Below are 18,721 nucleotides of genomic sequence, written 5' to 3' on the forward strand. Positions count from 1 at the left end.
GGAAGAGCCACTGTAAGCTAGGAGGCTGGGAAGAGCTACTGTTAGCTGAGAGGCTGGGAGGCTAGGAAGAGCTACTGTTTGCTGAGAAGCTAAGAGGCTAGAAGCGCTACCGTTAGCGGAGAGGCTAGGAGGCTGAGACCATTACTGTTAGTACTGTTAGCGGAGAGGATAGGAAACTAGGGAGAGCCACTTTTAGTTGTGAAGCTAGGAATAAATACATAGAATCAGATTCCCAAGATGTCTAAGATTTGTGTGTGTTTAGGAAAAAGGCCATTTACAAACTATGTTGCCACAAAATGAAACACCAAAATAAACCAACAAGAAAAGTGGACACTAGAAAAATGAAACTGGTCTTTTATGAAGAGAAACAAGTTCAGACTACAACATTTACCGTCCTGAGACAGGCGGGACTGAATAAAATCACTGACCGTGTCCTCATTCCAGTAACTGGAGAAGCTGTCATCTGCCATTAACCCAACATGTTTCTGCCCCGGCTCGCCAGGACACCCTGCTCCGCGCCGTCCTATCGTGGCCGAGCGTAAACAGGAAACAAACGCTTTCATTCAGCAGTCACAAGAGCATCTGAATACCAGCGGTTACTGGTCAAGTGGGACTTGCCAGACAAAAGCTTTTTGGTAATTTACCAGACCAGCAGCTAGAGCTGACCAAAGTACCTCCTTCACACTTCTGTGCAGGAAAAACATGAATTATTCAATTAACCTAAACAGATTTGAAATTTAAAACCGAGGGAGCTAGTACTCTGCTCAGATGCTCAACAATCGCATATAGGTGTGATATTTTAAGTGTCCATAACCCTTTATGCTACAACCTACAAAGCACCATCCAGCTGGTCCACTGATCGGAGCCCATTCTTTGCTACCCTGGTTGTTAATAAATAAAAAAAAGAACAAAGAGCTCAGAGCATTGCCAGGTCTCTGTGGGACCTTTTCACCCCCTCACCCCCCCACCAACGACAGGAATGCACATAAGACCTTCCCCTCTTCCCTCCACTTCCCCTCCACTCTTTCATAACCCAGCCCTCATTTGCTGGTGTTATTAGGCTTTAACTTGTTTGAGGGTACTGGGGCGAGAACTTTCTGGAGCAAGTTTCCGACAAGTCTGACGGGTCTTTGTGGGGACCAAAGGAACTCTGTGACACTGTTTTCTAACTTAGCACAGCACTGGTCAGCTCAGTAGTTTGGTGGACCACAATTTACATCCTCCACAACGATCGTCCAGGTGAACCACCGCCTCTCTGATACTGCTTCAACATCAACTGAACATTACAACAGTCATGGCGGAGTTACAATGCATCAGTTTTCACTAGTGTACCTAATGTTTTGGCAAGTATGTGGACTCTCAGGTTAAAGCAGAGCGTAGTGATTTCTGACCACTAGGGGGCACAGGAAAAAACAGAGGATAAAAACAGAGGCAACACTGATTCTGGAGTCAAAGTCGCGTCCACTTGATGAATTTAGATTTAATATTCATGCCCAACTGAACATCTTCCTAGTTTCTTCACCACTCTCTTAACTTTTGAAGAAATTATGAGCTAAAAGTGAGTGTATGTCGTAGACAATGCTTCCAAATTTGGGGAAACAATGTGTCTTAACAGTCGAGTGTTGAGAGACTGAACTGGCGTGACCTCTGACTCATCCAATACCTTTGGGATGAACTGAAAAGCCAACCGTGAGGCCGGCCCAATTAACCTAAAAAAGGTGAATATTAGAAATAAAAACATTTTGTGCAAGCGCTTCACAATAAAAGGACTGAGGATGTTTAATAAAGTGTCCAACAGTCCCTTCGACCATGACGGATGATCAAACTTACATCACGCAGACCCTAACGAACCCCCGATAATGAAATCCATCACCAAAATACGACTACAAACTAGAGCTGCAATGACAAGTTGGTTAGTTGGTTCAAAACTAATATTTTTAGTCATTCATCAAAAAAGAAAGCTGAAAATCTGAAGACGATTTTGCTAATTTTTCTTGTTGTTATTTGCCATATTATTGGAACTGATGTCATTCGGGTCAATCGGTTAACAATAGAATAACCAATGAATGAAAATAATCAGTCGGTTGCAATCGTGTTTAGTTGGGATAGCGTAGTTACCTTTTAGCTAACCTGCTAACCCCAAGACATCTGGGCTGAACTGATGTGTTTCTGACTTTCAGGTGCCAGCATTCCTGGTTTGTTGGTGCGCTGGATGTCTTCACCCAACTTTGTGTTAATCTTGCTAACCCTTTCAGTTTGGACTATTATTGGTTCAAATGCCATTCTGGTCAATCAGTTAATAGAGATAATCCCTGAGAGATTCATCAATGAATTAAAATAATCAATCGGCCTTACTAAAATGCACCTGTTACTTGGCATAGCATAGTTAGCTATTCAATTGACTAACCCCAAGACGTCTGGGCAGAACTGATGTGTTTCTGTGTTGAAGGTACCAGCATTCCTTGTTTGGACAACTATTGGTACAAACTGCATTCAAGGCAGTCAGTTAGTTAATGGTGTTAATCTTCACCATGACACTTTGCAGAAACCTTCTCACGTGGGACACGTCACGTGGACTCACCCGATTTTGTTTAATCTTGCAAACCACTTTGGCTTGGACAACTATTGGTACAAAAGGCATTCTGGTCAATCAATTAATCAGGAAAATAACTAACAGATTGACCACTGAAAGAAAATAATCAGTGGGTTACAACCCTACTTATTTGGAGTAGCGTATAGTTAGCTATTCGACTATCTAACCCCAAGACACCCGGGCTTAACTGATGTTTGTGGTTTCTTCGTGTTAAACTTGTAAACCATTTCGGTTTGGATAACTATTGGTACAAATGGCATTCTGGTCAATCAATTAATCAAGAAAATAACTAAGAGATTGACCATTGAATGAAAATAATCAGTTGGTTGCAACCCTACTAGATGTATGAGCTGTTTGTTGGTGCGCTGGGTATCTTCACCATCTTCACCCAACTTTGTCAAATCTTGCCAACCAAAACTCAACCCCGTTCTTCTTCTCTTGACAATGCCTCCGAAGTGACATAACTGCACAAACACCAGCAGAACCACCTTCATTTTTAAACCAGATAGCAAGAAATTATAAAAGACTGGTATAAATAATGGTTCCAGCAACTCTTACCTAGATACAGCGAGGCGTTCTCCTTCTTGACGTTGTCGTCCAGGTAGGTGGGTCCCAGCGTGTAGATGGGCGTGGATCCCATTCCCACCAGGATCTGAGCGATGATGAACAGCGCCACGTAAAGGTTGTGCTCGTTGCCCTCCTGGTCCCTGGGACAGGAAGTGATGTCGACGCGGTCCCTGCCGCTGGCGTTGCTGTTCATGCACAGGCCCTCGTTGGCCAAGGACGAGTTGACCTCCTTGATCTGGTAGGCCGGAGAGATGAAGTGAGGTAAGGAGAAGAGGGCGGCGCCGACCGCGATGAAAACCCCTCCCACCGCCAGCCAGCGAGGCCTCTGACCCCGGCCGCCAAAGTAGCTGATGAAGACGACCACCAGGAGGCTCCCGATGTCGAAACAGCTGACGAGCAGGCCCGATTCTGAGCTCCTCAGGCTGTACCTCTTCTCTATGGTGGTGATGACGCTGCTGAGGTAGCCGGACACCATGAGGGACTGGATGAACGTCAGGTAGCACATGCAGAACAAGAAGCAGCGGGAGTCCTGCAAGATCACGCCCAAGTACTTCCTAGTGGGCAGACGAAGCTGAGCTAGCCTGGAAGCAAAAAACCCCGGTGGCTTCCTCCTCACTGCGTTTTTACTCCTGCGGATCTCCGTGTTCTCCATGTACGAGCTCGGCCTGTTCAGCGCAGACTTCCCCGGTTTTGGCAGGTAGTTCGTTCTTGTCGGGGACTCAGCCTGGAAGGACTCGGTCTTGGCCGGGAGCTGAATGAATTCTGTGCTCTCTTCCGCCGTTATGGACATCTGCACCGAGCTAGCCAGCAAAATCTTCTCTTGAGGCGTTGCTTCGTTTAACACGGGCAAACTTTTGGATTTGAAGTTTGCGCCTGGCTCCTCCAGCTCGCTGGAAAACCCGTCCTCATTCTGAAGAGACTCGGACATCTCCGCTTCATCGTGGTCAGCCATTATCCCCAGACGAATGCACTGTACTTTATTTATTTTTTTACGTTTTTAGAAAAAATATGCCTGTCCAGTCCAAGGACATTATCAATTCAGGGGCTGCTGCCCATTACATTTATTATTAATGGGTACATCTACTCCCACAAATAGTGTGTGGTACCCAAAGAGGCCCGGAGACAAAGCAACAGTGACAACCAAAGGGGGAAAGTGCAGCTTCTGCTTATCTGCGGCGAGGGCAGGACAGCCTATGGGTCTGTTTATCTGGTCATGCACACTTGCCTTCTGCCACCATCTAATCCGGAGGTGGAGACCGCTCAGGCCTCCTCAGCTCGACCAGCGGAGCTCCAGGGCCAGGACTCCCTGCAGATGCCTCCCTCAGCGGCCGGCGGAGACGAAACGACCCCGGAGAGCCAGCGCCGCATCCCTGAAAGCCCTGCCAACGAAGACCACACACACTCACAATGTCACTCCTTTCACTATGATCATGCCCCCATTTATTAACTCCTCCCCAAGTCAAGGGCAACCCCCGGCTCCAATGTTATCACCAGCACCAGCTGTCCTCCGAGGCTGTCATCCAGATTATATTTTCTGTGCAATTTCCTGAAGAAAGAGCATAGGCGTGAGAAAAATGATGAAACAATGATAAAACAGGGAAAGATGAGGAGCCGTCGAGGAAAAAACGAGGGAGAAGAAACGAGAGGGAGAGCTGCAGATTTACTGCAGTGCTGCTCAGCTGCTTCTCTGTCGCTGTTTTCAAAACAACTGCGTCAAGCTGCAGAGGACACCCCGAAACCGGAAGACACTGCTTCAAAATAAAAGGCGTGATAACGCTGTTACTGAAAAGTATTTATCAATTTGTCCAAAAACGCAATAATTTCAATGCGTTCAAACCAAAAACAAAATAAAACAACTATTAAAATCATATTTGTAAAAACTTCGAAACTCCTGTAATGCCAAAATAAAAACTAAGAAGAAAGTGTCGCGGAATCTCATTAACTTTTTATACAATTTTAAGGTATTTCCATTTATGTTAATGTAGCTGGCATGAATATTGTAAAATCTATACACGTGTCTGAATTAGTGTAGTCTAACGATAATTTCGGCCTACATAAAATAATGGCTTAGCTTAATTATTTAGTTAATTGGACGCACTTTATTAGCTAACGCGCTAACATTAGCTCTGTAACGGTTGGAAAAGGGCTACATGCTAATTTATCAATATTTGCTAATTGTTCATGAAATAAATAGTAGCGTGTGTTGTTTAAATAACTGGGTACTTAAAGAAAAGTCAGAACCGGCTTTAAATTGATATAATGTTTTAATATACAAGCGTTTAACGGAAACACTTACAGCCGTAATACAGGTTTTATTTTGAAAAAGAAAAAAAAAACGGCCACGTCCGTCTACTTAGCCGCACAGCTAGCGTCTAACTACTAAAGCCGTCCCGCTGAGGTAATAATCACCGTTAAACAAAACAAAAACAGCGTTTCACTGACCTGACACTCTGGGGAGACGAGTTACCCCTTAAACATCCATATCCGAAGTATTCAACAGGGAGTAAATGAGGGAAAACCCGGACAAAAACACGTTGATGAAAACAGAATCTCATCCACAAATCTTTGGGAGAAAACACCGGAAACGCATTTGGAATCTTTCAAAATAAAATTATGTGGACCATTAAGGGATGGCAACAATTTGAATTAGAGATTTTATTCATTCATTCATCGCACTGAATAAATTACTATAGTTGATAAAAGAAAATAATTAAGCTGAAAATAAACAAATAAACTTAAACAGGAGGATATGTGCATTTGCATTGTAATTAATTGTTTTTTTTTTAACCTTGTAGGTAGGAAAACATTATCAGTAAGAGAAACAATGCAGATATTTACTGACAAAGATTCGTACCTTTTCTCACGTACACAATTTGTGATTTTAAGTTCTAATCTACATAGTGTAAATGTCTCAGATTCATCTTTCAGTTAATAGCAATCCAAAAATTATCCCATTAAAAGAAATTAAAAATAATACAAAATTGCATCAAATCTTTCAGCAAACATAAGATGTATATCCTCTTCACTGAGCTCTTCAAGATTCTATTTTTTTTTTTTTTTATAATTTGTTGGATGTATTTGGACATCTGAATATTACACTTAAATGCTGCACAGTTCTATTATGAACCTGCCAAAAGTTTGTGGACACTTGAAAGAAACATAGAACTTCTTTTTTACCATATTATTTAGCAAAAGTAACACAAGGTATTCATCAGAACTGCCCTATTAGTGAATTAATAGAGAGAACTCATTCTGTGATAGAATAATTTAGTTGTAAAGAGCGACCTCTACTGGAGAACACAAAGTCTGCAAATAAAGATGAAAATATTTCATGGAAATGGAGGTCAGGCTAGACATAGATCTAAAGATTATGAATAAAGACTGTTAGCACAAATAAGATAATCCGGAATGATACTGATACTTACATGCTGATGATTTAACAGTCTACACTACAATTTACTGTGTTAAAGTCATGTACAAACTCAGACCAGGTAATCACAAATATCTACTGTACAAGCTCACACAGCTTAGCAGTGTTTTGAGGCGGGCCATTAAGGAAAAGTCCAGCATAGAGCGGCTGAGTGAATGTGGTCTGGACTCTGTGGAGGTGAGTCATGTTTTCAGAGACTCTGTAGAAGGACAGAATACCTGCTCTGTGATCCAGGTACACTCCTACTCTGGAGGAAGGAGGACCTGAGATGGGAGTTTCAGTTTCATCATGTCTGAAATTGTAACGTTTCTTGTAAACACCTAATGCCCAGGACGTGTTATTTTGTCAAAATCTTTCATTTACTGCATCATTGTCTTTGTATGCGACCGCTACTAAAACTCCTCCCTCTCCTTTCTCCACCTCCCAGTAACAACGTCCAGTCAGACTCTCTCTACTCAGGACCTGACCAGTGATAGTGAATCGGTCTGGATGATCAGGATAAGATTGTTCCTTCTTCATGAGTGTTGCTTTTCTGTTTCCCTCAGACAGTAACAGCTTTTTGTATGCTGTGTTTGGATCCAGTGTGATTTCACATGAATACTTTAAGAATTCATCTCTGGTCTTTGGCTCTGGTTGTGGCAGTAAAACATCCACTTCAGTCACTGTCCGTGAGATGTTTGTCCTTGTCTCTCTCAGAATGTCCTGTAGTATATTTCTGAGCTCTGTCACAGCTGCTTTCACATCCTCAAAGTTCCCCAGAGGACGGATATTGATGCTGGATGAGTGTGTAGATTGACTGAGTGGTGACAGTGAGGGGCAGTTGTATAGAAACTGGTTATGATCCTCTGTGTCTGAGAGCTGCTTCAGCTCAGCGTCTTCCCTCTTCAGCTCAGTGATCTCCTGCTCCACCTTCTCCTGAACCTCTTTGACTCGACTCTCTTCAGTTTCCTGCTGGGATCTGACCTGCTGCTCCACATCAAAGCTTCTTTCCTGGATGAGAAGGATCATCTCAGTGAAGATCTCCTGACTGTCCTTCACTGTTTTATCAGCAGAGTGAGCGATGGCCTTCAGCTCCTGTTGAAGCAGCTTCACATCTTTCTCTTTGTCCTGGATCATCTGCTGGATGTTTTGTCGTCTCACCTCCACCTCTCTCTGTCTCTTAGTTCTTTCTGCTGCAGCTGAGACTGTTTCGTGGCCTTTATGTTCATCCACAGGGCAGAGATAACAGATAATCTGCTGATCAGTACGACAGAACATCTTCATCACCTCATCATGACGAGAGCAGATGTTCTCCTGGAGGTTCTTGGAGGGATCCACCAGCTTGTGTTTCTTTAATGGAGCTACATCATAATGAGGCTGAAGGTGTTTCTCACAGTAAGACGCCAGACAGAATAAACAGGACTTGAAGGCTTTCAGTTTTCTTCCAGTGCAGACATCACAGGCCACATCTTCAGGTCCAGCATAGCAGTGATCAGCAGGAGCAGCTTGGAGTCCAGTCTTCTTCAGCTGCTCCACTAAAACTGCTAACATGGTGTTTTTCACCAGGACAGACCTCGTGGTGAAGAGTTGTCTGCACTGAGGACAGCTGTGGTAGCGTTGCCTTGCATCCTCTTCATCAAAATGGGTTTTAATACAGTTCATGCAGTAGCTGTGTCCACAGGGAATAGTCACCGGATCATTCAGTAGATCCAGACAGATGGAACAAGAAAAGGTTTCTCGATCCAGCTCAACTCCTTTCTCCGCCATTTCAGCTCTCGGTGTCAGTAACTCTGTGAGTTTCTCTTTCTTAGAAGTGAAACTCGTCTGAGCTCTGATCTAAACATCAGGTGTTTCTGTAGTGAATGGGGCCAGTCAGCTGTTACACTTCACCACATGTTGTGCAGATCTAAAGGGGAGGGAACCAGGAAATACGTGGACAGAGTGGAGCTGCTGTGTGTGAGAGCAGGAAGTAGAATGAGGCTTATCAGTTTTTTTCCACATTCCAACACAAGGCGCAACGTAGACTTAAACATTGTTCCCTCATTTACAGTTACACCTCAGTTAAACATCCCTCCACCTTTGGAAACTGTGGTGTATTGATTTACCACCTGTTCAATTACCAGCTAGTAGTTATTGTAACTGTGTTCATGATCTGTGTTAGCTGGATCTATGTGTAACCTGAACAGGTCAAGGTGCAGCGCACATGCGCAGTTTGTAAGAAGCAGCATGGCCCAGTAAAATGATGAACAATATGTCGGCCTCCGTTTCGTTAATATACAACAGAAACACTGAATTGTTTTGCTGTCAGTTGGTTCTTGCTCCCAAATATTTTAGGAGTGTAATGACATGTGGTGGAAATTTGTGTAAAGAAATTATCAATCAGAACACTCTAGTCTTTCAGTGTGTTTAATCCAGCATCTGTAGATGAGCTCACAGCACAGACAAAGCACCAAACATTGACAGTGGCAAAATGAGCAAAGAGTTCACAAAACAGATTCACTTTATACCCCCTATCTGCTGAAGGTCACACTCCTCTAGCCCTTCCGCAATGTCCATGGCAACAACTCAACTTTTTTATCAGCTATGCAGTGTTTTACAACAAGTGATGGGTTCCAGGTCCACACATTAAATCAGAGTTCAAACACAGCCAAATCATGAGTATATGCAGAGTAGGGTGTTGATGGTGTAAGGTAACGTGTGATTTTTCATTTAAGACATCAACATACTCATGCCATTGGGACTTTGGGTGATTAAGGAATGATTAAGGAAGGAGTGATTAAATAAATGTGTGGTTGAATATTTCCCTGCTCCCACTGGCTCTGGGGTAGATTCTGGTTGAGTCTCAACCTTGAGCCCATGTATGATGGTGCGTGAGCCTCATTCCTTCTGTCAGATTAGTTTCCTGTTTGGTCATGTAAGGCGTTGACTCTCTCCCCACATCCCAATGGTTATCATACTCCATAAAATGACACATTGTGTCCCCTTGTGGGGGCATTTCTTGGCTCTGGATGGATTATTCCTGCTCCTGCTTCTGCTCTCTGACTTTTCCTTGCTTGAGGGGCAGTTTGTAAGTCCTACATGACCTGGTAGTTGGACATGCAGAAGGTGGCATCAGCATTTGATTAACTGTGTCACTGAAGATTCTTCACCATATGTGTCTTAATGAGACCCCCATAGGAAGTGTGTTGCCAGCAGATGGGTTCAGGTTCGGGCTGATTGCCTTACTGTGAATGGGGCCCTGAGAGTTAAGGACATTCATTCATTCATTCATTCATTTTCTATACCCGGTTATTCCTGTTAAGGGTCGCATGGGTCTGCTGGAGCCTATCCCAGCTGTCATCGGGCGAGAGGCAGGGGTACACCCTGGACAGGTCGCCAGTCCATCGCAGGGCCAACACAGAGACAGACAACCATTCACACTCACATGCACACCTACGGCCAATTTAGAATCACCAATTAACCTAATGAGCATGTCTTTGGATGGTGGGAGGAAGCCGGAGTACCCGGAGAGAACCCACGCAGACACAGGGAGAACATGCAAACTCCACACAGAAAGGCCAGCCGGCCCATGGATTCGAACCGGTGACCTTTTTGCTGTGAGGCATCAGTGCCAACCACCTCGCCACTGTGCCGCCCGAGTTAAGGACAGTAGTAGCAATTGTTAGATATGCATCTCAGGGGTAAGCCCATACTATGAACCTTGTGGGGGCAGGTACTCAAAGGAGAAATACGCCAAGGAAAAGGCTTCCTATAAGAAGTCTGTCACATGAGTCTCAAATCATGAAAACAGAGGTCCAAAGCAAGAAGAGCAGCAGGGCACATGTAAACCTATAATGTACATTGATAAAGATGAACAACTTTTATACAAAGTTCAGTGGTTCAGCCTGAAGGTAGAGCATGGGTCCCAGAGAGGTCAGGGGGATGGCCCGAAGGCATAGCATGGGTCCCAAAGTGTTCAGGGGGTTGGCCCAGGGACAGAGCATGACTTCTATAGAGTTCACGGGGTTGGCCCAAAGGCAGAGCAATGGCCTCAGAGCATTCGGTGGGTGGGCCCAAAGGCAGAGAATGGATCCCACAATGAACCTTGTGGGGCCAGGTACTCCCAGGTGAAATCTGCCAAGGAATGGGCTTCCTGTAAAAAAGTCTGTCACATGAATCACAAGTCATTGTTCCAAAGCAAGAAGAGCAGCAGGGGACATTTAAATGTGCATTAAAAAAGACTGAAAAACCTTTATACAAAGTTCAATGGTTCTGACTGAGGGCAGAGCATGGGTCCCACAGTGTTCAGAGGGTGGCCTATGAGTAGAGCATGACTTCCACAGAGAATTACGGGAGTTGGCCCAAACGCAGAGCTTAGGTAACAGAGAGTTCAGGGGGTTGGCCCAGAGGCAGAGCATTGGTCCCAGAGAGTTTAGCAGATTGCCCCAGAGGCAGACTATGGATCTTAGAGGGTTCAGGGGGTTGGCCCGAAAGCAGAAAATGGTTCCCAGCTTTAACTTGATATAATATTTTAATATTGTTGTTTGTCGCCTGGGGCCCAAGAAGAGAGTGACTCAACACCGACCACTAGAGGGCGCATAGGCGCTGTTCTGCCTTACAACGAAAGCCAGTCTGGACTAGTTTTGCCAGTAGCAGAAGGAGAGCGGACTAGAGGTGTTTTCTGGAGGGTTTTCAGTCGGTTTTTGCAGAGGCAAGCTCTGGTGCCACAATGCCTACAGCCAAAGCCCTGTACTAGACCAGAAGGTGGTGGAGGAGGAGTGGGAACAGATGTCGAAGGAGATGCAGGAGAATCAGCATCACCCACCCAATCAAGCCCCAGATCAGCTCACCAGGTGGCAGCAGCTCAGCCAAGAGAATGCAGCTCTGAGACACCAGGCAAGCCAGGTACCTGAGCTCATTGAAACATTAAAGAAGATGAAGCAAGCCAATACTAACATCCAACAACAGGTGGATGATTTGGTGAGTGAGATCAGGAACACACCCAGGCCAGCTACACCACATGCTCCTTTGCACCCACACCTACCACCATACTCTGACACCCGTGGGTAGGAGAGCTATCACCCAACACCAGTCTATATGCCATATAGAGGACATCCTGCTGAAAACAGGCATGCTACCCACTCCCAGGCCTGGTGACATGCTAGCAGATGATCTCTCCCATCTCAGAGTGTCATTCCGGGTACCAGTGGACCCCCCACCACCCACCATTCTCTTCTGTCCATCCTCAAGTAAGCTACCCCAGGGCAGATCAGTACAGCCAGAGAACCCCACGGCGGACAGCCTTTAACCTCTATGATCCACGATATGGTTATACAGACAGAGTACAGACAGCGTAGATGAAGGTTTCTCCCTGTATCATCCACCCAGACCTGTCATTCACTCAAGAGCGTACTTACAGAGGGCCCAAGTCATATATTCCTCCTCTGATGTCACCAGACCCCAGAGAGTTTTCAAGGATGAAGATTGCACTGGAGAATATCCTCCCGACTGACGCCACAGAGCGGTTTAGTTCCAAATCCTCACAAATCACCTCAGGTGTGAAGAGTCCTTGCTTGTGGCAGACTCGTACAGCAATTCCAGGCAGCCTTCGTGTACACTCGTTGGTGGGCATGCTGGAGCAATTGGGGAAAAGAGGCCGCATGGAGCTGCAGTGTGGAGCTACTCTGTAAGCTACCCCATGACCTCACCACAAGCTTCAAAAGATTCATCCACCCCATGACAGTAGCTATTTCCACACTCACTGACTTACTTGAACGGCTGGAATATGAGCTAAGTGGACAGTGTGAAGGGTGCCAGTCATAGAAGAGAGGAGTCCTTCACCAGAAATAAAGAGAATCGGAGAGACTCAAAGCCCGCCAGCAAACCGACCACCTGCTGCCTTACCCGTTCCTAGGAACGGGTAAGGCAGCAGAGCCAAGCACTCCCTCACCTTCATCAGCACCAGCCCCTCCAGTTCACAGCCTCAGCAAGGAGGAGGATGGGACAGCTTACTGTCCGTATTGTGATAACAGCAACCACTTCCTGAACAACTGCACCAACTTCAAGCAGCTCAACAGAGAGCCAAAAGAGGTGTGGACTAGAAGTATCAAGTGCTGGCATTGTGGTTGTGGACACCAGGCAGCTAAGTGCACCCTGCAGGACATACAATAGGAGAAACCTGCTTGTGCTACACGGGGTGAATGAGAGAGCAGAGGTTGAAGCACCAGAGACAGCCACAGCTGATAACTGTCTTGTGAACTCCGCCAGCAGAGTTATGTACCTTGACCGTCCCACCTACAACTGCAAGGTGCTCCTAAAGATCAGCAAGGTTATTATAAGGAGTGGGAACAGGTCAATGGAGGCATATGCTGTCCTGGATGATGGATCAGAGCGAACAAGAACCAGAAAGGAAAACCAGAAGAACTAGCCCTGTGCACGGTCAGACAGGAGTTGCAGGTGCTTCATGGGGCGGCTTTGTCCTTCACCATATCTCTAATCGATGAACCCATTAAGCAGTTTAAGATCCATAGTGCATTCACCGCTAAGCAGCTGGGACTGACAGAGCACACCCATCCCACCAGTACTCTGCAGAAGAAGTACAGACACATTGCTGGGTTGCCTCTACTAACCCTGAATAGAGTTCGTCTGGTGTTACTGATTGGGTTGGACTGCACTCACCTCATCACACCAATAGAGCCTGTTCAGCTGGGCCCTCCTGGGATGGACCCTACAAGGCCCAGCACAAGACATCAAGCTCAGCCTTGATGCACCACATTGTCTTTTCACCTTCACATTGTCCCCACGTGACCGCTTCTTTCATGTGGAGAAACTGTGGCAAATTTGAGCTGAGACAGTGGGCCAGCAACAACCCATCCATCATTACCCATCATCCTTCTGAACCCAGGTCAGACACATGCGAACTGTGGCTCAGCTATGGTTGGCCTGATGGAGTCAGCTCTCGGACTACACTGCCAGACACTCTGTCCTACAAGCATCGCATGGTAGATTGCTCTATAGCCACGACCTAATACCTAATACCCTACACCACCAGAGCAAAGGCCCTTGTTCAGTGCTTGTGGAACAAGAAGAGCGACTGGGCTGACCCGCGGCTCCCAGATGACCTGCTGCATTCCTGGCACTCATGGGAGGCGGATCTTGAACACCTGCAAAGGGTAACCCTGCCCAGGTGCTACTCCAGTGATGATGGACCACCCCTGCAGTGTGAGAGATGTGTTCAGCAATGCATTGGAGCAGGTTTCTTTCCTCCCTGCACGGTCCCGTGTTGCTCCCAAGAAACAGCAGTCCATCCCTTGTCTGGAATTGTGTGCAGCCCTCACTGGCGCACTGCTTTCCAAGGTCCTTACCACAGAGCTGACCCTCCCCATCCACAGCCTCACCCTATGGTCTGATTCATCAACTGTTCTTACCTGATTGTCATCAGATTCGTGCCGCGACAAGGTTTTCGTAGGAATGCGCGTGGTGGAAATCCAAGACCTGTTACATTGCGATATGTGCCATCAAGAGACAACCCAGCAGACGACATCACTCGAGGTCTAACTCTCCTGGACCTGGCTGTTAGTGGCAGGTGGACCCACAGCCCAGCATTCCTGAAGCAGCGACCAGAGGAGTGGCTAAAGCCCCCATTTTCACCTGATAATGAGCCAGAGAGTGAGATGAGACCATCTACTCTCGCTGTGCTGTTGACTACAGTTTCAACTGCGCCAGATCCACAGCAATATCAAACCCTGAGTGACTATCTGGAGGTCGTTGCCCACCAGCTACATGGGGCGGCCGACCTTTCAACCACTGTGACCGCCGATGAATATACTGCTGCTGAACTGGAAGCCTTGAAACAGGCACAGAGAGACTTGCAAATATACAAGCATTTAATGAAAATTTATAGGCATAATACAGGTTTTATTTTGAAAAAAAACGTTTACATCCGTATACTTAGCCGCACAGCTAGCGTCTAACTACTACAGCCGTCCCGCTGAGGTAATAATCACCGCTAAACAAAACAAAAACAGCATTTCACTGACCTGACACTCTGGGGAGACGAGTTACCCCTTAAACATCCATATCCGAAGTATTCAACATGGCTTAATGAGGGAAAACCTGGACAAAAACACGCTGATGAAAATAGAATCTCATCCACAAATCTTAATGAGAAAACACCTGAAACGCATTTGGAATCTTTCAAAATAAAATTATGTGGAACAGTAAGGGATGGCAACATTTTGATTTAGAGACTTTATTCATTCATTTATTCGACATAAGATCACAGAAATCTATTAATTTTGGTAAATAAATTACTATAACTGATAAAACATAATCATTAAGCTGAAAATAAACAAATAAACTTAAATTAAACAGTAGGATATGTGCATTTGCATTGTAATTAAACAATTTCGTTGTTTTTACCTTGTAGGTACAAAAACATTATCAATAAGAGAAACTATGCAAATCTTTACTGACATAAAATTAGTACACCTGCAACTTTTCTCACATACACAATTTGTGATTTTAAGTAAAGTTCTAATCTACATAGTGTACATGTCTCAGATTCATCTTTCAGATAATGTCTGTGAAGGTTCTCAGTCATCCAGGTCGTGGTATATCCAACAAAGGTTCAAAAAGGCAACTGGACTGGACATTTTATTTTATTTTTTTCTTTCAGATAATGGCAATCCAAAAATATCCTATTAAAGGAAATTAAAAATAACTTTATAAAGTTATAAACTAAATTTATAAATGCATCAAATCAGGCAGCAAACATAAGATATAGTATATCCATTAGACATGTAAAAGAGTAAAAACTCAGTCTTATCTGTGGCTTACATTGCATATGATAAAATTAACAGTAACATAACGTCATGTTTGCATTTAATCAGCGTCTCAAAGAACAAAGTGTCAAAAATAAATTCATCAGCAAGTCAAATGATTATAGGAATTAAATCTTCACTTCATGATTCCAGTTTATTTACTCATTTTGTTAAAAGTATTTGGACATCTGAATATTACACTTAAATGCTGCACGTTACTATTTCTAAATCTGCCAAACGTTTGTGGACACTTGAAAGAAGAAGATATATTCATCAGAACTGCCCCAGTAGTTAATTAACAGAGAAAAAATAATTAATTCCATGATAGAATAATTTAGTTGTAAACAGCAATTTCTAGTGGAGTCTGAAAATAAAGATGAAAATATGACATTGTACCTCACAACCAGAAGATTCTGTGTTCTAATCCATGGGCAGACTGGGTCTTTCTGTGTGGAGTTTGCATGTTCTCCCTGTGTCTGTGTGGGTTCTCTCCGGGTGCTCCAGCTTCCTACCACCATCCAAAGATATGACTCTCTATGTTAGCCCTGATGACAGCTGGGATAGGCTCCAGTCCCCGCAACCCTTCATAAGACAAGCGGTTGAAGAGGATGAATGAATATTACATGGAAATGGAGGCTAGACATTGATCAAAAGATTATTCATGTTTAACACCATTAAACATATAAAGAAGCTAAGCACAAATCAGAATGATATTGATACTAATTCCTTCAGTAAAGGCCCTGAGTTCACTTCCTCTATTTTCCCTGCAGCTGATGTGCTGATGATTTAACAGCCTACACTACAATTTACTGTGTTGAAGTCATTTTCATATGTACGAATTCAGACCAGAACGTCATATATATCTACTGTACAAGCTCACACAGCTTAGCAGTGTTTTCAGGCGGGCCATTGAGCAAAAGTCCAGCATAGAGAGGCTGAGTGAATGTGGTCTGGACTCTGTGGAGGAGAGTCATGGTTTCAGAGACGCTGTAGAAGGACAGAATACCTGCTCCATGATCCAGGTACACTCCTACTCTGGAGGAAGGAGGACCTGAGACAGGAGTTTGGATTTTATTATGTCTGAAATTGTAACGTTTCTTGTAAAAACCTAATGCCCAAGACTTGTTATTTTCTCCAAATCTTTCATTTACTACATTATTGTCTTTGTATCCAACCGCTACTAAAACTCCTGCCTCTCCTTTCTCCACCTCCCAGTAACAACGTCCAGTCAGACTCTCTCTACTCAGGACCTGACCAGTGGCAGTGAATCTGTCTGGATGATCAGGATAAGACTGTTCCATCGTCATGAATGTTGCTTTTCTGTTTCCCCCAGACAGTAACAGCTTTTTGTGTGCTGTGTTTAGATCCAGTGTTATTTCACATGAATACTTTAAAAATTCATCTCTGGTCTTTGGCTCTGGTTGTGGCAGGAAAACATCCACTTCAGTCACTGTCAGTGAGATGTTTGTCCTTGTCTCTCTCAGAATGTCCTGTAGTATATTTCTGAGCTCTGTCACAGCTGCTTTCACATCCTCAAAGTTCCCCAGAGGACGGATATTGGTGCTGGATGAGTGTGTAGATTGACTGAGTGGTGACAGTGAGGGGTAGTTGTATAGAAACTGGTTATGATCCTCTGTGTCTGAGAGCTGCTTCAGCTCAGCGTCTTCCCTCTTCAGCTCAGTGATCTCCTGCTTCAGCTTCTCCTGAACCTCTTTGACTCGACTCTCTTCAGTTTCCTGCTGGGATCTGACCTGCTGCTCCACATCAGAGCTCCTTTCCTGGATGAGACGGATCATCTCAGTGAAGATCTCCTGACTGTCCTTCACTGTTTTATCAGCAGAGTGAGCGATGGCCTTCAGCTCCTGATGAAGCAGCTTCACATCTTTCTCTTTGTCCTGGATCATCTGCTGGATGTTTTGTCGTCTCACCTCCACCTGTCTCTGTCTCTCAGTCCTTTCTGCTGCAACTGAGACTGTGTCGTGGCCTTTATGTTCATCCACAGGGCAGAGATAACAGATACTCTGCTGATCAGTACGACAGAACATCTTCATCACCTCACCATGACTAGAGCAGATGTTCTCCTGGAGCTTCTTGGAGGGATCCACCAGCTTGTGTTTCTTTAATGGAGCAACATCATAATGAGGTTGAAGGTGTTTCTCACAGTAAGATGCCAGACAGAATAAACAGGACTTGAAGGCTTTCAGCTTTCTTCCAGTGCAGAAATCACAGGCCACATCTTCAGGTCCAGCATAGCAGTGATCAGCAGGAGCAGCTTGGAGTCCAGTCTTCTTCAGCTGCTCCACTAAAACTGCTAACATGGTGTTTTTCACCAGGACAGGCCTCGTGGTGAAGAGTTGTCTGCACTCAGGACATCTGTGGTCTTTCTTCTTGTTCTCGTCATCAAAGCGGCTTTTAATACAGTTCATGCAGTAGCTGTGTCCACAGGGAATAGTCACCGGATCCTTCAGTAGATCCAGACAGATGGAACAAGAAAAGGTTTCTCGATCCAGCTCAACTCCTTTCTCCGCCATTACAGTTCTCGGTGTCAGTGACTCTGTGAGTTTCTCTTTTTTTGAAGTGAAACTAATCTGAGCTCTGATCTAAGCGTCATGTGTTTCTACAGTGAATGGGTCCAGTCAGCTCTTACACTTCAATATGTTGTGCAGATCTAAAGGGGAGGGAACCAGGAAGTACGTGGACACACTCAGACCTAGAGTGAGGGTAGTATGCCAGAAGCCTGACTGGAAGAGGTGTAGCTGAACCTCAAAATTGCAAAAAAAAAATTGCAAAACCAAGTCCATTTGATGCAAAAGATGAAGTGGTTTATTGCCCTTTAGATACCATCCATGGAAGAGTGAGCAAACAAATAACACAAAAATGCTGCAGAAAAATACATTTACAAAGTACTAACCAACACATCATTGGGTCTACACACCACCACAGCCCTTCTGACTCCCAGGGCAGTGTAGAAACCCTCCATTTAAAGGCTTGGCCCCTCCCACTGGACCATACCACCTTAATTGGAATCAATCAAATAATCACTTAACCCCACAGGTCATTTTCCATATCCAAAATCATTACCAAATCGTTTTACACATATTTACCACACATAACGGCGGTCCTCAACTCATTCACTCAAGACCTCAATCCAGAAGTGTATTTACAAACTGATTTCAACCCCACAGTTGGTATGGTTCAGTAAGTTGGACTGAGCATGCTCCCTACAAGTTACTCAGGCACTATAAAAGACAGCCTGAAACAAGGCTTGGGTCCTTTGTCACTGCCCAGCACCAGTAAAAACTGTGGTAAGAAAAAACAGCATAATTAGATATAAACTCATGATTTTATGAT

The 18,721-nt window shown here is 44.6% G+C and overlaps 2 protein-coding genes and 1 pseudogene across 3 annotated transcripts in view; all 3 read right to left on the reverse strand.

The window, feature by feature from the left end:
• LOC311489288 (solute carrier organic anion transporter family member 5A1-like) overlaps positions 1-4,971 on the reverse strand; it is a 28,290-nt gene extending 23,319 nt beyond the window's left edge. Inside the window, exon 1 of the mRNA XM_084546304.1 lies at positions 3,152-4,971. Within this exon, the coding sequence (XP_084402430.1) occupies positions 3,152-4,112 (961 nt within the window). The 5' untranslated portion in view covers positions 4,113-4,971. The remainder of the gene's footprint in view (positions 1-3,151) is intronic.
• A 944-nt stretch (positions 4,972-5,915) lies between these two features.
• LOC311489311 (tripartite motif-containing protein 16-like) lies at positions 5,916-8,351 on the reverse strand (annotated as a pseudogene). The gene has a single exon. The product of its transcript is annotated as a tripartite motif-containing protein 16-like (transcript).
• A 6,987-nt stretch (positions 8,352-15,338) lies between these two features.
• LOC311489299 (tripartite motif-containing protein 16-like) lies at positions 15,339-17,959 on the reverse strand. Its single transcript, XM_084546322.1, has one exon. The coding sequence runs from the start codon at positions 17,899-17,901 to the stop codon at positions 16,234-16,236; it is 1,668 nt and encodes a 555-aa protein (XP_084402448.1). The 5' UTR covers positions 17,902-17,959; the 3' UTR covers positions 15,339-16,233.
• Positions 17,960-18,721: the final 762 nt, after the last annotated feature.

This window comes from Chelon labrosus, assembly GCF_963514085.1.
Source record: "Chelon labrosus genome assembly, chromosome: 6".
In the NCBI taxonomy this organism is placed as follows: Eukaryota; Metazoa; Chordata; class Actinopteri; order Mugiliformes; family Mugilidae; genus Chelon; species Chelon labrosus.

Excerpts from the sequence above, each read along its gene's own strand:
- LOC311489299 (XM_084546322.1), bottom strand. The coding sequence starts at position 17,901 with ATGGCGGAGAAAGGAGTTGAGCTGGATCGAGAAACCTTTTCTTGTTCC.